Source organism: Oncorhynchus clarkii, chromosome 16 (assembly GCF_045791955.1).
Source record: "Oncorhynchus clarkii lewisi isolate Uvic-CL-2024 chromosome 16, UVic_Ocla_1.0, whole genome shotgun sequence".
NCBI classification, from domain to species: domain Eukaryota; kingdom Metazoa; phylum Chordata; class Actinopteri; order Salmoniformes; family Salmonidae; genus Oncorhynchus; species Oncorhynchus clarkii.
In genome coordinates this window covers 57,037,415-57,057,398 of record NC_092162.1, presented here as the reverse complement: position 1 = coordinate 57,057,398, position 19,984 = coordinate 57,037,415, and the positions used below count along the sequence as shown (strand labels likewise).

Below are 19,984 nucleotides of genomic sequence, written 5' to 3'. Positions count from 1 at the left end.
GTCTCCAGAATACACAGCACTGTTTATGTAACACCATGCCATCCATTGGAAATTTGACCTTGACTTTAAACTTGGTGGTTATGCAGTGAGATAGCTGTTCTCTTACTGGGATAATGTAATGTCTTTGTCATAAAGGTTATGCCTCATAAAGAATGATGGTCAGAGGTGTGAGTGACGTCATTCAACCACCAAAGAGTTCTGACTTTCTATGTTCTATGTTAATCTCCTTTTTATGTTCCGTCAGTCTGGAGTAGTTTGAGATGTGCCGTATCTAAAAAATTAGTTAATATTGGTTTTCATCCAGTTAAATGTAATCGAAAATGTAGTCTACGTAATCGACAAAAGTTATTATTTATCACGAGGGCCATAAACAATAATTAGTAAGGCTGCATACTCAAAAAAGTTTAAAATCTCACCTTTCTTGTAAGAATAGTTATAAATTGCTGAGGTGTAATCATTTTTGAGGACACAAGCTCAAGTACACAGTACAAATATGATAAAAATGAAATATTTAATTATGTATTTCCTATTCAACAAAACTGAATGAGTAAGGGTTTAATTTACTTATATTATTTCTAAATATAGTATAATCACATTATAAAACGACTAACTATAAGATTTCACCTTCCTTATAACTGTAAAATATATATATTTGTATGTTTAGTGTTAGAGAAAATGTGCATATTTTCTAAAGGTCTTTCTTGGTCAAAACATCTTCCTCCATCCCTGTGAACATCTCAGAGAGCATGGCTTCCTGAACTTGTTAGGAACTCGCCTTTCATCTCATATTCATCTTGTCTGTCTATGACAAACAGAAAGTGTTTGTTTAAAATCTATGAATTATTTTAGATAAATCGATCTCTGAATGTGCTGAATGTACCGTGATGAAACCACTCTCCTGCTGCGCTACGATGAAACGATTGCAGCCATGTTCTTTGTCAGTGGCTTTCAGCCAGGAGTTGATGGACAGTCAGAAGAGTGAATGAAATGGTAGGAGGGACATCCCAGCTTTAAGTGGTTTCAGATTTCACATCTATGTCACACGGGCTCAGAAAATATACTCTGTGTCCAAGGGAACCATACTCTGTGTCCAAGGGAACCATACTCTGTGTCCAAGGGAACCATACTCTGTGTCCAAGGGAACCATACTCTGTGTCCAAGGGAACCAGGACTAAATGTGTGTCGGACGCTGGACCAGAAACACACATGTCCCCTAAACAGGGACTTTACAGTGGCTTGCGAAAGTATTCACCCCCCTTGGCATGTTTCCTATTATGTTGCCTTACAACCTGGAATGAAAATAGATTTTTTGGGGATGGGTTTGTATAATTTGATTTACACAACATGCCTACCACTTTAAAGATACAAAAAAAAATGTGTGAAACAAACATGAAATAAGATATTTTTTTAAATGAAAACTTGAGCGTGCATAACTACCTTTTCAGCAATTACAGCTGCAAGTCTCTTGGGGTATGTCTCTATAAGCTTGGCACATCTAGCCACTGGGATTTTTGACCATTCTTCAAAGCAAAACTGCTCCAGCTCCTTCAAGTTGGATGGGTTCCGCTGGTGTACAGCTATCTTTAAGTCATACCACAGAGTTTGGGCTTTGACTAGGCCATTCCAAGAAATGTTAATGTTTCCCCTTATACCTCTCAAGTGTTGCTTTAGCAGTATGCTTAGGGTCATTGTCCTGCTGGAAGGTGAACCTCCGTCCCAGTCTCAAATCTCTGGAAGACTGAAACAGGTTTCCGTCAAGAATTTCCCTGTACAGTGCCTTGCGAAAGTATTCGGCCCCCTTGAACTTTGCGACCTTTTGCCACATTTCAGGCTTCAAACATAAAGATATAAAACTGTATTTTGTGTGAAGATTACACACAGGTGGATTGTATTTATCATCATTAGTCATTTAGGTCAACATTGGATCATTCAGAGATCCTCACTGAACTTCTGGAGAGAGTTTGCTGCACTGAAAGTAAAGGGGCTGAATAATTTTGCACGCCCAATTTTTCAGTTTTTGATTTGTTAAAAAAGTTTGAAATATCCAATAAATGTCATTCCACTTCATGATTGTGTTCCACTTGTTGTTGATTCTTTACAAAAAAATACAGTTTTATATCTTTATGTTTGAAGCCTGAAATGTGGCAAAAGGTCGCAAAGTTCAAGGGGGCCGAATACTTTCACAAGGCACTGTATTTAGTGCCATCCATCATTCCTTCAATTCTGACCAGTTTCCCAGTCCCTGAAAAACATCCCCACAGCATAATGCTGCCACGCCATGCTTCACGGTGGGGATGGTGTTCTCAGGGTGATAAGAGGTGTTGGGTTTGTGCCAGACAAGTGTTTTCCTTGATGGCCAAAAAGCTTAATTTTAGTCTCATCTGACCAGAGTACCTTCTTCCATATGTTTGGGTAGTCTCCCACATGCCTTTTGGCGAACACCAAACGTGTTAGCTTATTTTTTTCTTTAAGCAATGCCTTTTTTCTGGCCACTCTTCCGTACAGCTCAGCTCTGTGGGGTGTACGGCTTAAAGTGGTCCTATGGATGGATACTCCAATCGCCGCTGTGGAGCTTTGTAGCTCCTTCAGGGTTATCATTGGGCCTGACCGCTTCGTTTGCCCCTTTTACGGCGACGTTGTTCAGGTTCTCCGGCTGGGATCCGATCCATTGTTCTGGGTGGAAGGCAAAACACAGGATCCGCCTCGGGAAAGTCATATTCCTGGTCGTAATGATGGTGAGTAGACGTTGCTCTTATATTCAGTAGTTCCTCCCGACTGTATGTAATGAAACCTAAGATTACCTGGGGTACCAATGTATGAAATAACACATAAAAAAACAAAATACTGCATAGTTTCCTAGGAACGCGAAGCGAGGCGGCCATCTCTGTCGGCGCCGGAAGTATGTAGACTACTGTGCTTGTCTGATGCTTTAAGCCTGGTCCTCCATCTGCTGCTGGTCTTCGCAGATTCTGCCATTACGCTCCTGAAGTTGCTGGTAATGGGCTGCACCAGGGGTCGGCAACTTTTTCCATTTGAAGTGCCAATTTATCTTACAATTTCTACCGATCTGAGTGGCAGTTATGATTTTCATATGCACATTTTCATGTAACAGTTTCATTTAATTTATAATAGTATTCGTATCTCAATCATTATAATGTGGTTCTATTGCCATTGCCAACTTCTATTGTCATTGCCAACTATATAAAAATAGCCTACATAAAGCCAACTAATAAAAACATTGCAGCCTGCAGGTAGAAAATATCCTGATAAAAATAAATATCCTATAAATCACATTGGCTACACATGGCCTGTCTGCAACGAACTTGAAACATTGTATCAACTATTAATTGGTCCGGCCTCAAGCTCTGCTAGCAAATTTACAACATTGTATCAAATATTCTGGGCCCTCAGAGTTTCCAACTCTAGTGAGCTCCAGACAGACACAGCTGTAGGCTATTTGCACAAGGGATAAGAAGTAATCAGGTAGGCCTATTTTATGACGTTTCCCCCAGATCAGAGCATTACATTTTTCCCCCTTTCACCCCAAGTGATTATCAAAATATTTTTCAAATAGGCTACTTTGAGGAACTATTGTCATTCTCAATGGATGTAAAAACAGACTTTGTTTACTTGCTGTTTTAGGTGAAGAAAACATTTTGTTTAAAAAGCGCCACAGTGGTGGTGAGTTAAGACAATCATAAATCATATCAGATCCCCATATTTATAGGTCTACATTTGCATGTAGGCCAGGTAGCCTAGGTCTACTTCTATGTATAATCAGGTGACCTTACTCAAGATTGACAGTAGCGCTACAAATAAAAGACAATGAATAAATTGACAACTGTCTTAAATGGAATGAAATGAACCTAAACTTGTTCCTCACAAGTGTAGCCTAGGTTGTGTGGTCTGCAAACAGTGTTCACTTCGAAAATGAGAACGGTAAAAGACTAATGATAATATATTGAATACATTAACAGAAATTACCATAACCAATTAAGGGCAAATGTACTACTAGTGATACTGGTGTGCTATCCCGTGGCCTCTGTAATGGATTAGTTCACTGAGACATGCATGAATCAGACAAGTGTCTCGTGTGCCATTTAAAAATATATATTTCCACTACAAAAGTATGTGGATGCCTGCTTGTCGAACATCTCATTACAAAATCATGGGCATTAACATGGTGTTGGTCCCCTCTTTGCTGCTATAACATCCTTCACTCTTCTGGGAAGGCTTTCCACTAGATGTTGGAACATTGCTGCAGGGACTTGCTTCCATTCAGCCACAAGAGCATTAGTGAGGTTTGGCACTGATGTTGGGTGATTAGGCCTGGCTCGCAGTTGGCGTTCCAATTCATCCCAAAGGTGTTCGATGGGATTAAGGTCTGTGCAGGCCAGTCAAGTTCTTACAAACCGATTTCGACAAACCATTTCTGTATGAACTTCGCTTTGTGCACTGGGGCATTGTCATGCTGAAACAGGAAAGAGCCTTCCTCAAACTGTTGCCCAAAAGTTGGAAGCACACAATTGTCTAGAATGTCATTGTATGCTGTAGTGTTAAGATTTCTCATCGCAGTGCTAGCCGTGCCACTAGAGATCCTGGTTCGACTCCAGGCTGTTGCAGCCGGTCGCGACCGTGAGACCTAATGGGCGTCGCACAATTAGCCCAGCGTCGTCCAGGTTAGGGGAGGGTTTGGCCGGTAGGGATGTTCTTGTCCCATTGCGCTCTAGTGACTCCTGTGGCGGACCGAGCGCAATGCACTCTGACACGGTCGCCAGGTGTACGGTATTTCCTCCAACACATTGGTGCGACTGGCTTCTGTGTTAAGCGGGCATTGTGTCAAGAAGCAGTGTGGCTTGGCTGGGTTGTGTTTCGGAGGACGCACAGCTCTCGACCTTCGCCTCTCCCGAGGCCATACGGGAGTTGCAGCGATGAGACAAGATTGTAACTACCAATTGGATACCACGAAATTGGGGAGAAAAAGGTATAAAAAATAATATGATTTCCCTTCGCTGGAAGTAAGGAGCCTGAACCATGAAAAACAGCCCCAGACCATTATTTCTCCTCCACCAAACTTTACAGTTGGCACTATGCATTCGGGCAGGTATCTTTTTCTTGGCATCCGCCAAACCCAGGTACGTCTGTCGGACTGCCAGATGGTGAAGCGGGATTCAGAGAATGCGTTTACACAGCTCCAGTATCCAATGGCGGCGAGCTTTACACCACTCATAGGCTTGTGTGTGGCTGCTCGGCGGTGGAAACCTATTTCATGTAGCTCCTGACAAACAGTTTTGTGCTGACGTTGCTTCCAGAGGCAGTTTGGAACTCGGTAGTGAGAGTTGCAACCGAGGACACGCTTCAGCACTCGCCGGTCCCATTCTGTGAGCTTGTGTGGCCTACCACTTTGCGGCTGAGCCTTGTTGCTCCTAGACATTTCCACTTACAGTTGACAGGGGCAGCTCTAGCAGGGCAGAAATTTGATGAACTGACTTGTTGGAAAGGCAGCATCCTATGGCGGTGCCACGTTGAAAGTCACTGAGCTCTTCAGTAAGGCCATTTTACTGCAAATGATCGTCTATGGAGATTGCATGGCTGTGTGCTCAATTTTATACACCTGTCAACAACGGGTGTGGCTGAAATAATCAAATCCACTCATTTGAAGGGGTGTCCACATACTTTTGTATATATAGTGTATTTGCTACTGCTCGACCCAAAATAATTCAGCCGACTATATGGAGTCAGCTCTAGAAATATCTAATTTACATAAGTATTCACAACCCTTTGATATGACAATCCAAACTGAGCTCAGGGGCTATAATTTCCTTTGATCCTTCTTGATTTATCATAACAACTTGATTGGAGTCCACCTGTGGCCAATTCACTTGTTTGGATATGATTTAGAAAGGAACACACCTGTCTATATAAGGTCCCACAGTTTACAGTGCATGTCAGAGCAGAAACTATACCATGAAGTCCAAGGAACTGTATGTAGATCTCCAAGACAGAATTGTGATGAGGTATATATCTGGGGAAAGGTATAAAACTATTTCTACAGTGTTTAAAGTTTCCAAGAGCAAATAAAATGTCTTTAAAATTTAAAATAAACAATTCATTATCTCAAAAAGGTCTCCATCATTGGGAAATTTAAAAAATATGTAACTACCCATAGTCATAAATAAATTCCACAAATTAACTTTTAACAAGGCACACCTGTTAATTGAAATGCATTCCAGGTGACTACCTCATGAAGCTGGTTGAGAGAATGCCAAGAGTGTGCAAAGGTGTCATCAAGGCAAAGGGTGACTACTTTGAAGAATCTCAAATATAAAATATATTTGGATTTGTTTAACCCTTTTTTGGTTACTACATGATTTCATATGTGTTATTTCATAGTTTTCTTCACGATTATTCTACAATGTAGAAAATAGTAAAAATAAAGAAAAACCCTTGAATGAGTAGGTGTGTCCAAACTTTTGACTGGTACTATATGTAAATTAAATATTTCTGTATTTCATTTTCAATAAACAATTTCTAAAACCTGTTTTTACTTTGTCATTGTGGGGTATTGTGTGTAGATGGATGAGAGCACTTTTTTTAAATACATTTTGAATTTAGGCTGTAACACAACAAAATGTTGAATAAGTCAAGGGGTATGAATACTTTCTGAAGGCTCTGTATGTCTCTTGCTATCTGATTCTGTCTGTTATCCATCTGAATAACATATCACCAGAGAGGTGTGTGTGTGTGTGTGTGTGTGTGTGTGTGTGTGTGTGTGTGTGTGTGTGTGTGTGTGTGTGTGTGTGTGTGTGTGTGAGAATCAGACCAATGTTTTGACCAGTGGATGCTCCCATCTCTCTACCCCCTCAGACACGCTCTACAGTTTTGTGATCACAGAGACAGAAGAACTACCACCCACACAAACTAACGCCTGTAGCTAGTGCTCTTCACTTCAATTAGAGAGAAGATCTAATGGATATGTCTGTGTGAATCAACAAACATTAATGAATTGAGATGGATAAATAGAAAACAAACATGGCTATCGCTATCAGTTAACATTGTGGATTTGTGTTCATAAAACCAACGTTGATGTCCATTCATTTTATCCAGACCTTAGTGCATTTGTGGTGTCTCTAATTCAGTATGTTGCTTTCACAATTGTTTAGTAAATTCATATTAAATAAAACATTCCATAATTTAACAGTAAAGCAATAGCCCACTTGTTTACAGTCCACTGTATTAGTTCAGTAGAATATACAGTATTATGCATTCAAGGAACAAATCATGATTAAGAAGAGAGACAATTGAACTGTCTGTGTTGGTTTTGATTAATTTTGTCAGATGTTTGTAAATGGGGCACCCAGGCCTTTGAGACAGACTACTGATTGATTGCAGATGAATGAATTCCTCACTCTGTTCACAATAGGTGTTCAGTGTTGCTGCCTGTCTCTTTGTGTTGTGTTTTCTGGGTGCCATTGGCTGGTTCTTTCTGTAACAGAGGAAGCTCATATTGTGCTTAGAAGTGTGTGAAAGGGGGCATGCCATGACTGCCAGTCAGGGGGAGAAGGAGCTAAATGCCCAGATCAACAGGGCACTTTAGTGTGTGTGTGTGTGTGTGTGTGTGTGTGTGTGTGTGTGTGTGTGTGTGTGTGTGTGTGTGTGTGTGTGTGTGTGTGTGTGTGTGTGTGTGTGTGTGTGTGTGTGCGTGTGTGTGTGTGTGTGTGTGTGTGTGTGTGTGGTGGTATGGGGGATGGTGATGGATGGGGGTTGAATAATGATGAGATGATGATAGGCCCGGGCCTCATCCGTACCCCTGTTTCCCATGGCCCCTGGGACGGGGTGGTACAACAGTCTGGCACGGCCTCTCAGAGAACAGACCTGCGCTTGTCTAGGGGAGCCATGTTTGTAAAATCTCAGTTGATGCTCAGCTGATGATAAGGATGATATGCCGCTGTTTGATCCAGGGCATTGCTCTGTCACCTCCAACCACTCCGTGAATACAAATTCAATTGACATCCTGTTTTCATTTTCCTGCCGATACCTTTCACACCACCTGTTCACACATAACCATTCACACCTTAGATATTCAATGACTTCATGAATAGCTTCATTTAGAGACCAAGTATTTTCATTCTCTCATACAATTCATGGGCCATTGTGTTCACTGCAATACCTCCTTGACCTTGACGGTTTAAAGCTCAAATATGCAACATTGAGGATTTTATTCCCTGAACAACAGCACTTGTAGCCTCTGCCTATTCTGATTACAGCATGGGTGTACACTCGTGCAGTTGTGGATAATATTGTGGCCACTCCCCATCGACCGTCTGTCCAATGAGGGCCCTTGCTGCAGGCTTCCATTTGCAGTTTCAATAGTACCATAGTGTTGCCTGGCAACCAGAATTGGCACATTTCAGGGAGGATCTATGTAGATGGCAGCAGCTGTAATTCACTTTAGCAGAGAGTGAGTGAGAGAGAGAACGTGAAGGTACAGATATTGAGCGAGAAGAGAGTCTAAAGTCAGAGAGGAGGAAAAGGGGGAGAGGAACGGGGTCAGAGACGCAGGGAGGGAGTGATAGAGGTAGAGGAGTCACCATCTCTTGCCTTCATCGAGGAAGTTTGCTTTTGCGGCCAAAGAGGAGGAGGAGGAGGAGAGGGAGGAGGAAGAAGAGGCCCATTGCTAAGCCTGTTTGAGACTGTGTCTATCAGAGAAGAGAGGCATGTGTGTTGTATGAAGGATTATTCCTCAGTGCTTCTGTACTCCCACAGACTCCAGTATCTTCTGGAGCGGTGGATCTATAGCCATGCCTCCCCACAGACTACCAGCCTGACACACGCTCTGGAGGGACGGGAACAGAGGACAGCCTGAGTGACCTGGATACGAGCTGTTGCAGTCTACAGTGTAGAAGTTATTTTAAGCAGATCCTGACTTCAATTTGGTCCGAGTTGATCCAAACAGATCCAAATAGCTTTTGGTCTGGATCCTGATCTAAGACTGCTTTAGATGGACCTGGTTCTCATCTGGGTTGGTGTTTGTTGAGACACACGTCCAGAACGGTTTTAACCTGGGGAGTTCCATAGAAGCACTGTAGTGCTCCAGAGAAGTTTACCCACTCAGGACCAAGACAGTGTGCCAGAAGAGGAGGATCTATGTCTGGATTCACACATTCAACACCTGGGCAATGTTCAATACCTGTGGTGCCATGATGTTTACTGGATCTGCTAACATGAACATACAACACCTGGCACCATGGGCTAACCAGCGCTGTTTCCTTATCTTGGCCCCCTGTTGATCTTCTGCAGGAGAACTTAGGAGCAGAAAAATGTGGAAATGTAAGGCATTCTGTATGGATTATTGGCATGTGTTGTGTCTACATCCTCACAATACTTTTCATAAGAGGTAAGTTGACTTTACACTAGATATTTTGCGATTTGTTCTGCAGGATGAAACACTTGTAATTAATTTGTGCCTGTGGCTCATGGATCTTTCTTCCTGTTCACATTTGAACACTCCAAATTGGAATAAAAAAAACCTCTGGAATTAATTGGTGTAGATGTTTTATAGACAGAAACTAAGAAGAACACATAGGGCAGTGTTTAGGCATAGTGCTAACAGTAAGTGTGATTGTGTGAGACATTATTCTGGGGTGTGAGCTGGCTGGACAACAATCGATTTCCCTGAGAGGAACAAGACACTTGGTTGGGTCACTTGGTCTCTTGGTAATGCTTGTCTACTTAATGTTGTCTACTATAATGGGATTGGAGCTGATCAGTGCTTAGGAAGAGAGAAGAGGAAGGGTGACTGGACTCGATATCCACTCATCCATCGTGGTGTTCACCTTTCACCTAGTGCAGGATCTATGCAGGGTTGAGTCTACTGCTCCCATCGGGGCAGGTAGTGAATCTGTCTTTGTGAGCCTACACGTTACAGGTAGTGAATCTGTCTTTGAGCCTACACGTTACAGGTAGTGAATCTGTCTTTGTGAGCCTACACATTACAGGTAGTGAATATGTCTTTGAGCCTACACGTTACAGGTAGTGAATCTGTCTTTGTGAGCCTACAATCTGTCTTTGTGAGCCTACAATCTGTCTTTGTGAGCCTACAATCTGTCTTTGTGAGCCTACACGTTACAGGTAGTGAATCTGTCTTTGTGAGCCTACACGTTACAGGTAATGAATCTGTCTTTGTGAGCCTACACGTTACAGGTAGTGAATCTGTCTTTATGAGCCTACACGTTACAGGTAGTGAATCTGTCTTTATGAGCCTCCACGTTACAGGTAGTGAATCTGTCTTTGAGCCTACACGTTACGGGTAGTGAATCTGTCTTTGTGAGGCTACAGGTAGTGAATCTGTCTTTGAGCCTACACGTTACAGGTAGTGAATCTGTCTTTGTGAGGCTACAGGTAGTGAATCTGTCTTTGAGCCTACACGTTACAGGTAGTGAATCTGTCTTTGAGAGGCTACACGTTACAGGTAGTGAATCTGTCTTTGAGCCTACACGTTACAGGTAGTGAATCTGTCTTTGTGAGGCTACAGGTAGTGAATCTGTCTTTGAGCCTACACGTTACAGGTAGTGAATCTGTCTTTGTGAGGCTACACGTTACAGGTAGTGAATCTGTCTTTGAGCCTACACGTTACAGGTAGTGAATCTGTCTTTGAGCCTACACGTTACAGGTAGTGAATCTGTCTTTGAACCTACACGTTACGGGTAGTGAATCTGTCTTTGTGAGCCTACACGTTACAGGTAGTGAATCTGTCTTTTTGAGCCTACACGTTACAGGTAGTGAATCTGTCTTTGTGAGGCTACACGTTACAGGTAGTGAATCTGTCTTTATGAGCCTACACGTTACAGGTAGTGAATCTGTCTTTGAGCCTACACGTTACAGGTAGTGAATCTGTCTTTGAGCCTACACGTTACAGGTAGTGAATCTGTCTTTGTGAGCCTACACGTTACAGGTAGTGAATCTGTCTTTGTGAGCCTACACATTACAGGTAGTGAATATGTCTTTGAGCCTACACGTTACAGGTAGTGAATCTGTCTTTGTGAGCCTACAATCTGTCTTTGTGAGCCTACAATCTGTCTTTGTGAGCCTACACGTTACAGGTAGTGAATCTGTCTTTGTGAGCCTACACGTTACAGGTAATGAATCTGTCTTTAGCCTACACGAGCCTACACGTTACAGGTAGTGAATCTGTCTTTATGAGCCTCCACGTTACAGGTAGTGAATCTGTCTTTGAGCCTACACGTTACGGGTAGTGAATCTGTCTTTGTGAGGTTACAGGTAGTGAATCTGTCTTTGAGCCTACACGTTACAGGTAGTGAATTTGTCTTTGTGAGGCTACAGGTAGTGAATCTGTCTTTGAGCCTACACGTTACAGGTAGTGAATCTGTCTTTGAGCCTACACGTTACAGGTAGTGAATCTGTCTTTGTGAGTCTACACGTTACAGGTAGTGAATCTGTCTTTATGAGGCTACACGTTACAGGTAGTGAATCTGTCTTTATGAGCCTACACGTTACAGGTAGTGAAATTGTCTTTGAGCCTACACGTTACAGGTAGTGAATCTGTCTTTATGAGCCTACACGTTACAGGTAGTGAATCTGTCTTCATGAGCCTACACGTTATAGGTAGTGAATCTGTCTTTATGAGCCTACACGTTACAGGTAGTGAATCTGTCTTTGAGCCTACACGTTACGGGTAGTGAATCTGTCTTTATGAGCCTACATGTTACAGGGCAGGGATTTATTCATGTTGCCGTGCAGTCTCCTTGGAGTGTAAGATTAGATTTTATGCTGGATGATTGTATCGCAGGTCAGTGCTATCAGCTTAGTGGCAGAAACATAGAGTGGGGAATGATCTTCAAATGGCTTTAAGTAAGTGCAGGGCAGGTCATCTTACTGAATCTAGTCAGAGTGTTTCCTCTCAGCGTTTGATATACAGCACTGTACATAAAGTAGGTAGTTTACGCAATAGGAAGGTGGAGCCGCGCACACTTAGGAAGCATTCTTCAATTCATCCTCCCCTATCCCCTCTACAGGGACTATAAAATACTCCCCATGTCTCTGACTGCCTGTCACGAGCGGATAGCTGACGTTCTATATTCTAGTACAGCTGCTGTGATTCCACCATGCTGTTGAGAATACGAATGTTTGGCTGACTCCCACAGAAAAGACGTTATCCACACTCAAGGAGAACAACCAAGGGTCACCCCCCCCCCCCCCCAAGCAGAGATGTGTTGTAAGCGGCCGACACTAATATCATGCATTTTGAGGTATACTGCATTTTGAAGCTTCAAGAGCAATGAGAAAAGGGTTTTATGTTCTACATAACCATAAAGCATCCGTACTCGTTGGTGATAATCGAAACTATAATAATAAATGTATTAACTTATCTAATAACTCTCACCTTCTGCAACTTCACTACTGTTAAAGTAACATTTCATATTGATATACATCACAGGCGTAGCCTACATGTGGAGTTTTTCTCATGCATAACCCATATAGTTGGTTTAATGTTGCCGACCGCTTCAGGCCTGAGTTTGATGTCTAAATTAGAACTGAGCTGCATTTGGAGACATGGGTGACTGATCCAGAGTCTGTGGAACCCTCAGAAGCACCTGTCACACTGTCACATCTATCCTAATGTATTCTCACACACACACACATGAACACACACGCTGTGGTCATTAGTATTCATAGGATGAGGACATTTCCATAATGCATTGCATAGCAGTTATTTTACCCTGAAAACAGTGCCTCCTGTCACTTTATATTGCTGGGAATTCTCATCAGTTGTAGGTACAGTCGTCACACTGCATGGATGGGTGTTGAGTCAGTCACGTTTCTTCTGGTATTGACACATGCTAAACATTGTGTTGACATTTGCTAAACATTGCTAATTGGAATACTGAATAGCAATTCTTCTTATTCCTCTTCCTTGTATTTCCTCTTAGTTTAATATCTCAGTCCATTATGGTGCAATGGGAGACATTCTATGTGCTGCTTCATTATCTTCCATCCATGACAGAGCTTGAAAGAGCTGAATACAGACACTACAGAGAATGTGGGAGGGACATCTTGAAATGGGAAAGTGAAAAGAATAGGTGATGAGAGAGGAATAGAGAAACTAAGAGGCTATACCGATACAGAAAGGCAGGGGGACTGTACAGTAGCTCTTATATCCTTTGGGATTGCATTAGAGATATGGAGGGAGGGAGAGGAGGAGCCTCTAAATTCAAACTAAGAAAGATCTTTCTCTCTTCCTATTTTTCCTCATTGTTTATATGCAAACACTCAGTGCTGGACCCTGAAAGACTATATTAATAGAGGTGCTTCCACCTCTTTCTCTCCATCTCAATCACAGCAGTGGAGGAACACAGTGGACAGGCCATGTCCACCAATGGGACAGAGGGTATAGTGTCCGAGTCTCTCTCTCTGTCTGTGCGTGTGCGTGTGCGTGTGAGAGACACTGTAGTCTCTAACATTATGAAAACCTGTTATTTATGCCTGATCAAAAATACTTCATTATGTTCCTGATTCCTCAGTCACTGGAATAACGTAGTCATTATGGGTTGTGACTCGAAACACCAGCAGAGAGTTTACAGTAACATGGTCAGATTCTGTTCCAAGACTTTAGCTAAGTTGTTAAAGCAAGGCCGGTGTAGTAACTGAAAACAGCCTTTCCCAGCTGCTGAACTGGGGCTAACCCTCCCCCTGCTTGGCCTTCCTATTGAGAGCTCTGTAATTTTTGGACATGGGCCCAGGTACTAGGCACACGCGTACACACACACACACACACACACTCACACACACACACACACACACACACACACACACACACACACACACACACACACACACACACACACACACACACACACACACAGCACAGCACAGCACAGCACAGGCATCACCATTGGGGATCATAGACAGTCCCAGCCAGATGGGTTAGGGTGCGTTGTAAGGAAACAAAAATAAGGGTTGTCCTCAAGAAAGCAAGGAGAGAGGGAAAGAGTGGTGTAGTAGTGAACAGTATGGGTGGAGAGGGGGGGGGGGTGTAGTAGTGAACAGTATGGTTGGAGAGAGGGAGGGGTGGTGTAGTAGTGAACAGTATGGGTGGAGAGAGGGAGAGGTGATGTAGTAGTGAACAGTATGGGTGGAGAGAGGGAGGGGTGATGTAGTAGTGAACAGTATGGGTGGAGAGAGGGAGGGGTGGTGTAGTAGTGAACAGTATGGGTGGAGAGGGGGGGGGGTGTAGTAGTGAACAGTATGGGTGGAGAGGGGGGGGTGTAGTAGTGAACAGTATGGGTGGAGAGAGGGGGGGGTGGTGTAGTAGTGAACAGTATAGGTGGAGAGAGGGAGAGGTGATGTAGTAGTGAACAGTATGGGTGGAGAGAGGGAGGGTGATGTAGTAGTGAACAGTATGGGTGGAGAGAGGGAGGGGTGGTGTAGTAGTGAACAGTATGGGTGGAGAGAGGGAGAGGTGGTGTAGTAGTGAACAGTATGGGTGGAGAGAGGGAGGGGTGGTGTAGTAGTGAACAGTATAGGTGGAGAGAGGGAGAGGTGATGTAGTAGTGAACAGTATGGGTGGAGAGAGGGGGGGTGTAGTAGTGAACAGTATGGGTGGAGAGAGGGAGAGGTGGTGTGTAGTAGTGAACAGTATGGGTGGAGTGAGGGAGGGGTGGTGTAGTAGTGAACAGTATGGGTGGAGAGAGGGAGGGGTGGTGTAGTAGTGAACAGTGGGTGGAGAGAGGGAGGGGTGTAGTAGTGAACAGTATGGGTGGAGAGAGGGAGGGGTGGTGTAGTAGTGAACAGTATGGGTGGAGAGAGGGAGGGGTGGTGTAGTAGTGAACAGTATGGGTGGAGAGAGGGAGGGGTGGTGTAGTAGTGAACAGTATGGTTGGAGAGAAGGCGAGGGGTCTTGTAGTAGTGAACAGTATGGCTGGCGTGGGGAGAGGTGTAGGTGAGGGGTGTAGTAGTGAACAGTATGGGTGGAGAGAGGGAGGGGTGGTGTAGTAGTGAACAGTATAGGTGGAGAGAGGGAGAGGTGATGTAGTAGTGAACAGTATGGGTGGAGAGAGGGGGGGGTGTAGTAGTGAACAGTATGGGTGGAGAGAGGGAGAGGTGGTGTAGTAGTGAACAGTATGGGTGGAGTGAGGGAGGGGTGGTGTAGTAGTGAACAGTATGGGTGGAGAGAGGGAGGGGGTGTAGTAGTGAACAGTGGGTGGAGAGAGGGAGGGGTGGTGTAGTAGTGAACAGTATGGGTGGAGAGAGGGAGGGGTGGTGTAGTAGTGAACAGTATGGGTGGAGAGAGGGGGGGTGGTGTAGTAGTGAACAGTATGGGTGGAGAGAGGGGGGGGTGGTGTAGTAGTGAACAGTATGGGTAGAGAGGGGGGGGGTGTAGTAGTGAACAGTATGGGTGGAGAGAGGGAGGGGTGGTGTAGTGTAGTAGTGAACAGTATGGGTGGAGAGAGGGAGGGGTGGTGTAGTAGTGAACAGTATGGGTGGAGAGAGGGAGAGGTGATGTAGTAGTGAACAGTATGGGTGGAGAGAGGGGGGGTGTGTAGTAGTGAACAGTATGGGTGGAGAGAGGGAGGGGTGGTGTAGTAGTGAACAGTATGGGTGGAGAGAGGGAGGGGTGGAGTAGTAGTGAACAGTATGGGTGGAGAGAGGGAGGGGTGGTGTAGTAGTGAACAGTATGGGTAGAGGGGGGGGGTGTAGTGTAGTAGTGAACAGTATGGGTGGAGAGAGGGAGGGGTGGTGTAGTAGTGAACAGTATGGGTGGAGAGAGGGAGAGGTGGTGTAGTAGTGAACAGTATGATGGGTGGAGAGAGGGAGGGGTGGTGTAGTAGTGAACAGTATGGGTGGAGAGAGGGAGAGGTGGTGTAGTAGTGAACAGTATGGGTGGAGAGAAGGGAGGGGTGGTGTAGTAGTGAACAGTATGGGTGGAGAGAGGGAGGGGTGGTGTAGTAGTGAACAGTATGGGTGGAGAGAGGGAGGGGTGGTGTAGTAGTGAACAGTATGGGTGGAGAGAGGGAGGGGTGGTGTAGTAGTGAACAGAATGGTTGGAGAGAGTTAGGGGTGGTGTAGTAGTGAACAGTATGGGTGGAGAGAGGGAGGGGTGGTGTAGTAGTGAACAGTATGGGTGGAGAGAGGGTATGAGGGGTGGTGTAGTAGTGAACAGTATGTATGGGTGGAGAGAGGGAGGGGTGGTGTGGTAGTGAACAGTACGGTGTCATAGTGAACAGTATGGGTGGAGAGAGGGAGGGGTTGTGTAGTAGTGAACAGTATGGGTGGAGAGGTGATGTGTAGTAGTGAACAGTATGGGTGGAGAGAGGGAGGGGTGGTGTAGTAGTGAACAGTATGGGTGGAGAGAGGGAGGGGTGGTGTAGTAGTGAACAGTATGGGTGGAGAGAGGGAGGGGTGGTGTAGTAGTGAACAGTATGGGTGGAGTGAGGGAGGGGTGGTGTAGTAGTGAACAGTATGGGTGGAGAGAGGGAGGGGTGGTGTAGTAGTGAACAGTATGGGTGGAGAGAGGCAGGGGTGGTGTAGTAGTGAATAGTATGGGAGGGGTGGTGTAGTAGTGAACAGTATGTATGGGTGGAGAGAGGGAGGGGTGGTGTGGTAGTGAACAGTATGGGTGCAGAGAGGGAGGGGTGGTGTCGTAGTGAACAGTATGGGTGGAGAGAGGGAGGGGTTGTGTAGTAGTGAACAGTATGGGTGGACATTGGGAGGGGTGGTGTAGTAGTGAACAGTAAGGGTGGAGAGATGGAGGGGTGGTGTAGTAGTGAACATTATGGGTGGAGAGAGGGAGGAGTGGTGTAGTAGTGAACAGTATTGGTGGAGATAGGGAGGGGTGGTGTAGTAGTGAACAGTAAGGGTGGAGAGATGGAGGGGTGGTGTAGTAGTGAAAATTATGGGTGGAGAGAGGGAGGAGTGGTGTAGAAGGGAATAGTATGGCTGGCGTGAGGGAGGGGTGGTGTTGTAGTGAACAGTATGGGTGGAGAGAGGGAGGGGTGGTGTTGTAGTGAACAGTATGGGTCGAGAGCCTTTGTTACGAGGAGCCTAGACATACTGAACTGAGCCTTTACCTTTCTTGGTCATCAGGATAACTTGCTAGTCTAGCAATTTTCTGAGTGTGGACGCAGGCAGGATAAACTGGGACAGGGAACTTCTAAACGGCACAGCTGAGAAAACTGGAGCTGGAAGAAAATGAATTCTCTGTGTTTTTCTTTGGACAGTGAAGGATGTGGGCTGTCATTTGTGCTCTAGAACAGGGTGTCTCTCCACTGGCTGCTATAGGTGGAATTGCCACAGTTTGGTGCGTTTGGGACATTTTGAGACTTCCTTCCTGCGTGTGCCATGCTGCACATGTTTTCCCTGCGTGTCTGGTGTCTGCAGTGAGGTCACTGCCGCGTGGAATGTGATGTGGAAGTACTGCATTTCAAGCCGAACAATAAGGTAGGAAATCATCTGTCATGACTGTTCCCAGACAGCGAGGAGCCCCAGAGTCTGCTCCTCATGTCTCTTCTATTTCTTTAGAAACTGCCTAGAAAATATTTTACCAGTTTATAAAAGATACAGCCCATACGGTCTATAAAAGTGGTTTCCTGGAGACATGTTAGATGTTCAACACCCTGGAAACATATCATCATTTTCGTCAGTGTTAGGCTAAATCCACACATACGGTAGGAGCGGCACTGATGCAAAGTTTCCTAAATTTGACAGTACACACCCAACACAGTACACACAGTACACACCCAACACAGTACACACCCAACACAATCATTTGGAAAATGAAGATATATAAAAGCTTTGAAGCAATGCTCAGGTCAGTCTTCTGGAGTACAATGGAATACAGAGGACATTTTCTTAAAAGATGCAAATCTCAACTTGAATGAACCCATATGTTCCCAGAACAAAGTGTTAGATGAACATTATCTGTGTCAAAATAAAACCATTTTCTATGTTATTTTTAAAAGGCTGGTGTTGTGTGGTTGGCTTGTTCAGTTTACTTCTGCCTTTCTATGCTCCTTTCTGTGTTTCTGTGAGTCATATCAAGTTTCTGAACCCTGTTGGGCTGATTTAAATAAACGGTTATCTCACAAGGCATGTACTGACCCATGAGGAACATTCCTGTCTCGTCAGAACACACTGTGCCTCTGGAACACATTCCTTTTGACCTGCTGTCTCATTGTTTTCTCAACATGTAAGTTTCTCCAACTTCTTCTGACTTAGAAGTGTCTCTTCAGATAACATCTCGGAGACAGTCAAGCTTTCACATGTGTTTTGTTCAAGTGAAGTTTGTCTCTGGCGGGAACAGAAGGATGTTTTGCAAGAAAGGCCAGCTAGACTGTCTGATCTGATTCTGGTCAGTGTTAAAGTAAGGATTTAAAAAAAATATATATATATATATATTTGTACCTTTTATTTAACTAGGCAAGTCAGTTAAGAACAAATTCTTATTTTCAATGATGGCCTGTGGGTTAACTGCCTGTTCAGGGGCAGAACGACAGATTTGTACCTTGTCAGCTCGGGGGTATGAACTTGCAACCTTCCGGTTACTAGTCCAACACTCTAACCACTATGTTCAATACATTGGTTGGTATGACAGTGAAAGAGGTTATAATGACACAGTAGAAGACTGGCAACCTGATCTGACCATAGTTCCATGGCAGCGAGTGGAGCACAGCACAGCAACCATTATTTATTTACTGTCTGTGTGTCTGGATGGCGTCTCTGGGCCCCTGAACACTTCTGCACCTTGTCTCCAATCCATGGGGAACAACAGGGATGAGGCTAACCTCACTGTTGGGTATCATCTGAATAGTAAAGGAAACTGGAGGCTACTGGATTCACACACTTCCTCAATCTCTAACTGTGTCTATCAATGTGTCCATGCCAACGTCTGTATCTTCCACTGTATCGACATTGTGGTGGAATATGCTGAAACTGGGGTTGTGAGGCAAACGGTGACGCAACCCTGCCTCATGATCGGCAGCTGACTCCAGGAGGAACAAACAGACCAACCCAGCCCCATGGGAAGTAGGCTACAGTACAGCATGTGGACCTGGTCTGAAGCTGTTCTGACTTAATCTGGACACCTTGACAAACAGCAGTGTCTTGACCTACATCAGGACCGAGAGGGGAGAGACATAGGACGTTGGCTGCCTGTGTTGGTACACTGGGTTTATGACGAGAGATCTTTTCTGGGCAGAGAGGAGACCGATGTGTGTAATGGAAAAGCTGCAACCAGCCAGTTGGACATGTAGTTCCACTGTGGTGAGTTAAAGTTGTGGTATGGAACAGCTTATACACGCAGTTGTTGCCATTTGAAGTGTGTCTGTTTTCCAGCTAACACTATTGAACAATTTTCAATTTTTTGTTTGGATTGATCATGCTGATAGTAGTGACTCATTCCAACATAAGTTCAAAACACACACACACACACACACACACACACACACACACACACACACACACAAATGTATACACACACACACACACACACCCAATTGCGTCAGGCCCAGATTCACAAGTTTACAGTTGATTCAGCATGTTTCCTCACACCTGTGTTCATGATTGATTTTAGCACCCAAGTGAGCATATCCAATCGAGAATTCGTGTGACTACTGAAACTCCCTCTACTGTTGAGTATTGTAGCATTATAGAACTACGATTGTATTTTGTTTGGTGGGATATTGATGATAACACAGACCTAGGGCATTATTCCAGTAGAATTGACCTCAGTAGTTTCCACCTACAGCATCTTAAGCTCTCTGTGTGTACACAGTTCTTCAGATCTATTGAATGTTGGATTGAAAGTGTCCACTTCTCTGAATAATTGAAACTTGTGTTACTCCCAGAGGGAGACTGCACCGTGAACTCTGAATACATCAAGCCCTTTCTGTGATTGCTCAACGTGACATCTTAGTGTGATCAGTGTGTACTACAGTTGGACATCTATTGTGATCCAGTTTTGAGGTTA

The 19,984-nt window shown here is 44.3% G+C and overlaps 1 protein-coding gene across 5 annotated transcripts in view; it reads left to right on the top strand.

Moving 5' to 3' along the window:
• Positions 1-19,984, top strand: part of LOC139368797 (IQ motif and SEC7 domain-containing protein 1-like) — a 242,159-nt gene that overhangs the window by 132,941 nt on the left and 89,234 nt on the right. Inside the window, exon 1 of one of the 5 annotated variants that reach the window (XM_071108153.1) lies at positions 9,331-9,397. The exons of 2 other annotated variants lie outside the window; for them this stretch is intronic. In XM_071108153.1, coding sequence (XP_070964254.1) covers positions 9,345-9,397 — 53 coding nt within the window. In that variant the 5' untranslated portion in view covers positions 9,331-9,344. Of the gene's footprint in view, positions 1-9,330; positions 9,398-17,243; positions 17,458-19,009; positions 19,279-19,984 lie in introns of those variants that run through there. 2 more of the 5 variants (XM_071108154.1, XM_071108156.1) reach the window with 2 other exon arrangements.